Below are 6619 nucleotides of genomic sequence, written 5' to 3'. Positions count from 1 at the left end.
AGAGGCTGAATAGGTTGGGACTGTTTTCCCTGGAGTGTCGGAGGCTGAGGGGTGACCTTATAGAGGTTTACAAAATCATGAGAGGCATGGATAGGATAAATAGACAAAATCTTTTCCCTGGGGTCAGGGAATCCAGAACTAGAGGGCATAGGTTTGGAGTGAGCGGTGGTACATGAATGGCATCAGCTGCAAGATGAAGTTGTGAAGGCCATTACAATTGCAACATTTAAAAGGCACCTGAATGGGTATATGAATAGGAAGGTTTAGAGGGGTATGGGCCGGGTGCTGGCAGGTGGGACTAGATTGGGTTGGGATATCTGGTCGGCATGAATGAGTTGGACCGAAGGGTCTGTTTCTGTGCTGTACATCTCTATGACTCTATAACTCTATTTGCTACTGAAGTTTAATTCTTGGTCAACAAAACATTTTAAATGTCACATGCCTGTCAATGATGATAACTGTTCCAGCTCTTCGGCTGCATTCGGTCCTAATGCTATCGTGTGGATAACTGCACCACTTTGTTTCACCTCCGAGAAACAACTGCTTATTCCACCATCCTCCCCATCAGTCAGCAAAACGATTTCATCACCATTTGTAGATCCGTCATCACCACGAAGTACCTGTAAAGCCATTGTTCATTGTCAATGTGGGAAAAATGTAATAATGATGTGGACAGTAATGAATTATCAAATGTCTCTGACTTACCTGAAAACCAGCTCGAACCCCTTCACAAATGTTTGTTCCACCATTAGCTATTTTAGGTAGAAGATTTTTCAGCTTTTTTCGTGCGTCTTCACTCTCAATTACTGTCAATTCGTGAATCACAGTGGCATAACTGTGAAAACCAACTATGCCAACATATGATTGATCTTCAATGATCTGGAGTAAAAATATCCCAGCCGCTTGCTGAAGCCTTTGAATTCGATTTCCCTGCAAACACAAAGAACTCAAGTCAAATTCAAAACTCAGTCTCCCAAACCATTTGTCATTCTCATATTTTGTAAAAGTAAATAAAACCAAAGTACTGTGGATGCTGGGGTTTTAAAATAGACCCAGTAAATGCGAAGGAAACTCAGCAGGATTGGCAGCATCTATGGGGAACGAAACAGAGTTAATCTTTCTGAGAAGGGTCATTCAAATTCAAAATGTTAACATTGCTTTTCTCTCTACACATACTGCCAGATCTGCTGAGTTTGTCCTGTTTTCTGTTTTCATTTCATATCTTGTACGCTCTGTATAAATGGGTTTAAGTAGAATAAATCTTTCAAATTAAATTTAACAAATCTCAATTGCTTGTTTTGTGATTTGTAGTCCCAACAGATTTGAGTACATTATCTCGAATGACATGCCAGTGCAATACTGAGAGAATGCTGCAGGATTTCCGGATAAAATATTATATTAAGCAACTGCAGGTTAGACAGTTTAATCCTAGTGCTTTTGGAAATGAACTGGAACAGTTTTCATCAATGACAGACATGTGACATTCAAATTGTTTGGATTTCTATGTGACATTCAAATTGTGACTTGGACACGTGCAGGTTAAGTATGGAATGGCGGCAGAATTTATTAAATAAATAGAACATTACAGCGCAATACAGACCCTTCCGCCTATGAAATTACCTTAAATAAAATAAAAGTGCTGTAAATTCCAAGATCAGTCAAGCAGCATTTGTGAAAAGAAGGTTAACATTCAGGTGAAGATCTTAAACTCTGTTTGTCTTCTTGCACAGCCTGGCCTGGTGAATATTCACAGGATTCCCTTTTGTTTTAGAGTTCCAGTATCTGTCATATTCTCATGTGGCATTAATTTTTATTGGGACTTGTTCAAGGCAAATTGCGCTCAACAAAACTAGCAGAGGTTTTTTTAAGGCAGTAGAGGTCTGATCAGAAAAGTATACTTGATGGTAAAAATCAAAAGGTATTTAACAAACTGTCTCATCATCAGCTTTGCATTAAACATTGTATATAATTAAGTAAATATTAGCATGGATACAACATTAACTGAGTGACAGATAAGGGGGCAGTAGTTGCAAACAGTTCCTCTTGCTCTGGGGAAAGATATATATAGTGTGTATCCTATCTACTAAGAATACTGCATGTTGATCTATACTACTGACTTATACTTAACGTATACAATTTTCAATGACATAAAACTTGGAAGTATAGTGAACTGTGGGGAGGATACTAATAGACATCAAGAGGATAAACAAAAAACCAAAAGAACTGTGGTTGCAGGAAATCAGAAACAAAAACAGAACTTGGTGGAAGAGCTCAGCAGGTCTAGAATCATGTTGAGAGAAACCAGAGACAATGTTTCCAAAATTGAACCCAAAAAGTTAAACAATTTCTCTCCATCGACACTGCCAGACCTGCTGAGATTTTCCAGCAATTTCTGTTTTAGATCAAGAAGAAATATTCCATTTGCCAATTGTATGTTCATTAATTAATGTCATCCTGTGTTTCATCTCAGTCCTCTTCTAGATTAGCCACACACCCCAAGTAAGATATTATCTGTACCTTTTGAAATTGTGTTTTTGATTCCTGTGGCTGGGTCATTGATGGGTTTAAATGATAAACTATCATGGTCCCAGCACTAATCCTGGTGGAACAGCCCTTTCATCATTTGTCACCCCTCCATTGCATAGAAAGAGGGTCATATACATATTGAAATGATGGCTTGAGCATATGGGATAAAGTGAGGTCTGCAGATGCTGGAGATCAGAGCTGGAAATGTGTTGCTGGAAAAGCGCAGCAGGTCAGGCAGCATCCAGGGAACAGGAGAATCGACGTTTCGGGCATAAGCCCTTCCTGAAGAAGGGCTTATGCCCGAAACGTCAATTCTCCTGTTCCCTGGATGCTGCCTGACCTGCTGCGCTTTTCCAGCAACACATTTCCAGCATATGGGGTAAAGTTTCAGAAATGCTCTGTTTATAGGTCAACTTAACCTGAAAAATTAGCTCAGTTCTCTGTTCAGATTCTGCCAAACCTGCTGAATATTTCAGCATTATTGTTTTATTTTTATTTCAGAATTGTAGTTTGTTATATTTGGCATAGGAAATGAGAAAACCAATGATGACCTCTTGAAGCAACCCGTTAGAGATGTCAGTGTACACCGCTGGAACAGGTGGGACTTGAATCCAGGCCCCCCCAACCTAAAGGATACTACCATTATAAGAACAATATAAAATGCAGGACTTGCATGAAAGTAAAGACCTTTTGTCTCCTATGTGATGAACAATGGTCAGCAAAGGACTACAAGTGATGGTCCTTTAAATAACATCAGCCTGAACGAACATCATATTGTCATACCGAACTCATGCTTCCCGATGTATCAAGAACTAAACATAACACTCGGTCTTTGGCATGCAGGAAAGTAAACTTTGGCTCAAGTGAAGTGATATTAGTTGGATGGTTGTTCTTGAAATCGTCCGACTTGCTGATTACATCCCAAGTGCTCCTCTCATTGCACATTTTGTTTTGCATGTTCGGAGCTTCACGGTTGTGTGTCTTATTGTCACAGAAGTCAACCACCTGCAAAGGTCAGATGCAACAAGTGTCAGAGTTTTAAAAATAACAGCCAGCTGTGTGTCATAGATGCTTTCTGGGTCAAAATAATAGATTTGTCTTTATTGGAAAATCCCAGTTTCAATTTCTGTCTATCAGCTTAGCTCAGTTGACAGTATTTGCTCCCTTCAGTATGAGGTAGTTATGAGCTCGGTTTGTCTCACCCTGTCTCTGTAATCTCCAGTCCTTTTAAAGCCTTGCTTCCCTATGAGGTGATGATTGATGCTGCGTTTGTTAAAAATTGAGAAATCAATAAATAAAACACAGTCACAACAATTTGTGAGGAGACTATGACCATGAACACGTACAATGTACTTTTTATTATAATCACAAGCTCTACACAGTGAAACTTTGAGAAATGCAGGCATTTGTTGTGGTGCAGAATGAGACCATTCAGTCAATCATGTCCATGCTGGCTAAAAGAAAGAGCAATCCCATCTAATCCTACTTTCACCTCTTAGCCTTTGATCCTCTAGGTTATGACCCTCAAGTGCACACCCACATGTTTTTTTTTTGAAATCCTGTGAGTATTTTGACTTTACCACTTTTCAGGCTGTAAGTTAAAGATTGCACCACCCTAACTGTGAAAAGAATTACTCCATAACTCTCTTAGTCCTTCGAGGGTTTACTTTAAATCTATGTTCCCTGTCTTTTCTTTAATCTGCTAACATAAATAAATAGCTCTTTCCTATACACTCTATTTAGGCACCTCATAATTTCAGACAGCATTGTGGTTAGCACTGCTACCTCACAGTGACTGGGACCTAGGTTTGATCCCACCCTTGGTCGACTCTCTGATTAGAGTTTGCTCATTCTCCCCCCTGTCTGCATGGGTTTCCTCTGGGTGCTCCAGTTTCCTCCCACAGTCCAGAGGTGTGCAGGTTAGGGTGGATTGTCTATGCTAAATTGCCCATAGTGTCCGGGAGTGTCCAGGTTAGGTGGATTAGCCATGGGGAAATGTGGGGTTAAGGAGATAGGGTTGGGTCTGGGTAGGATGCTCTTCAGAGGATCGGTGTGGACTCAATGGGCCAAATGCCTGCTTCCACACCATAGGGATTCTACTCTATGAAGACTCTAGCTGCAGTCAAACACTTCTTCCACTGCCTCCGCATCCGAGCTTACTTTCACAATCAGGACTCCCACGCACCTTCCGAGGACCCCTTCGCCCACCTCCAACACACTGCATCCACCTGGACACCCCGCACTGGCCTATTACCTGCCCTCGACCTCTTCATTTCCCAGGCCCACTACCAGGTTAAGTGGAACCTAACAGATCAAATATTGAGAGACAGTGGTGTGCTTAGCACAGCTAGTGTTCTAGACTTTACACAACCATCAAGATATGCGCGTACTTTCCACAAATGCAAGTATTAACCATTGTTAAACCATTCATAAATTAGAACTTAAGAATTTAGTATCCAGAGAAACTTAACAGGTCCAATACGAAGATTAAATTTAATATCATTACCATAAAGGAACACACACTTTTTCTGGACAAAAATACTACAGAAGGTATTAGGATATAGGTATTTCAACCAATAAAATGGACAGAAGCAGAAATTATAGATTTAAAAAGGAACTTGCTAAAATTTTTCAAAGACTACAGAAAAATAACAGTTTTTCAAAAGAACTGGTATAAACGTAATGGACCAAATGCATTCCTGCACTGAAAAATTATCTAATTCCAGAAGAAAGCAATGAAAAGTTTTGAATGTTGTTGATAGCACATTAGGAGAAAAGACACATGTTTGAATTGCTTCAGTAACTAGTACCTTGAGTAATTAATAACCTATTGCTGTGGTAAAACAAAAATTAGGATTCAGCCAGCATGTAACGAGTATATTGCTGCACAAATGGTCACTTGGAACACCTCTAACTTTGCAAATAAACCTATAGTCAGTTCATCCCTTATGATCACATCCCAAAGAATTTGGCCAATTGAGAGTCTATTTACAGAGCATATGATACAATAGGCAATAAATTAGTACCTCCTAGTTCACCCCTACATATCCAACACCCATTATAAAATTTCCCAGCAGCTATGGAAAACAGTAAAAAAAAAATTGCATGATGAGGCCAGCCCATCTGCTAGTGAAACCTTTAGATCTCTCATGTACATCACGATCAGGAGAGAGAAAATATGTTACGCTTTACACTGATTCAATGGTTGAGGTGAAAACAAGCCTGGTCTTTGCCTTTTATCTTGATTTAAATAATTCTGAATTGACATAAACCACATTCTTAGTTTATAATTCGAAGCAAAGCAACACTGCTTACAAACATTCTATCCCAATTTTGATTATCTGAAATTCTCAACATAATACGGGTGCAAGTCATTTGACCCATTTTAATAACTGATATCTATACAACATCTCTTAGTAAAACAGAGGCCCTGAGGCACTATAAGAAGCACTATAAAACAAAATCTGACACAGCTACTTAAGGAGATATTAGAATAGCTGGTCAAAAGCTTGGTCAACATGTCGACTTTAAGGAGTTTTAGAAGTAGAGTGGGAAGACAAAAAGGTGGAGACATTTAGATCTAATGTTTTCAACTACAGTATTCCTAGCACCATTTCTTTCCCACCTTAACATATAATTATTCCTTATATTCTCAGGGCTTCTGCCTCTACCACTCTCAAATAATGGTTATTCCACACGAAGAATTCCCTCACAACAGACCTCAAATCTCTTTTCTAATATGAATCTATCTCCTCTGATTAAACTTTAACAAGTATCATTGGTCACATTCCTGTTTTTTTGCTACATTTAACACTGTTGTGTATTAATTTAACTCACTTTCAAACAGTATTCTTTTAAATTGAAATGACCAATCCTCTTAATCCTTTTCTCAATGCAGAACCCCTACACTCGGAATTAGCCTACTAGCTTTGCTCTGCACTGCTTCCAACATTTGAAAGTCTCTCTCCAGGCTGACAATTGCAGTACTTAACATATGGTCTGGTGGAAAACTATACACTTGATCGTCACTGTAGCTAATTTGTATTCTATTTTGTGCATATCATTCAAGACCCTAGCAGTTTGGAGCAGAACA

General features: G+C 39.2%; 1 protein-coding gene across 1 annotated transcript in view; it reads right to left on the bottom strand.

The window, feature by feature from the left end:
• The window catches only part of LOC122547018 (calcium-activated chloride channel regulator 1-like), a gene marked incomplete at both ends in the record, with an annotated part of 7770 nt that extends 4239 nt beyond the window's left edge, over positions 1 to 3531 (bottom strand). Inside the window, 3 exons of the mRNA XM_043685617.1 lie at positions 443 to 620; positions 706 to 930; positions 3310 to 3531. Coding sequence (XP_043541552.1) covers positions 443 to 620; positions 706 to 930; positions 3310 to 3531 — 625 coding nt within the window. The remainder of the gene's footprint in view (positions 1 to 442; positions 621 to 705; positions 931 to 3309) is intronic.
• Positions 3532 to 6619: the final 3088 nt, after the last annotated feature.

The sequence above is a fragment of the Chiloscyllium plagiosum genome, unplaced genomic scaffold (assembly GCF_004010195.1).
Source record: "Chiloscyllium plagiosum isolate BGI_BamShark_2017 unplaced genomic scaffold, ASM401019v2 scaf_7353, whole genome shotgun sequence".
NCBI classification, from domain to species: Eukaryota; Metazoa; Chordata; class Chondrichthyes; order Orectolobiformes; family Hemiscylliidae; genus Chiloscyllium; species Chiloscyllium plagiosum.
This window is presented reverse-complemented; position numbering and strand designations above follow the sequence as displayed.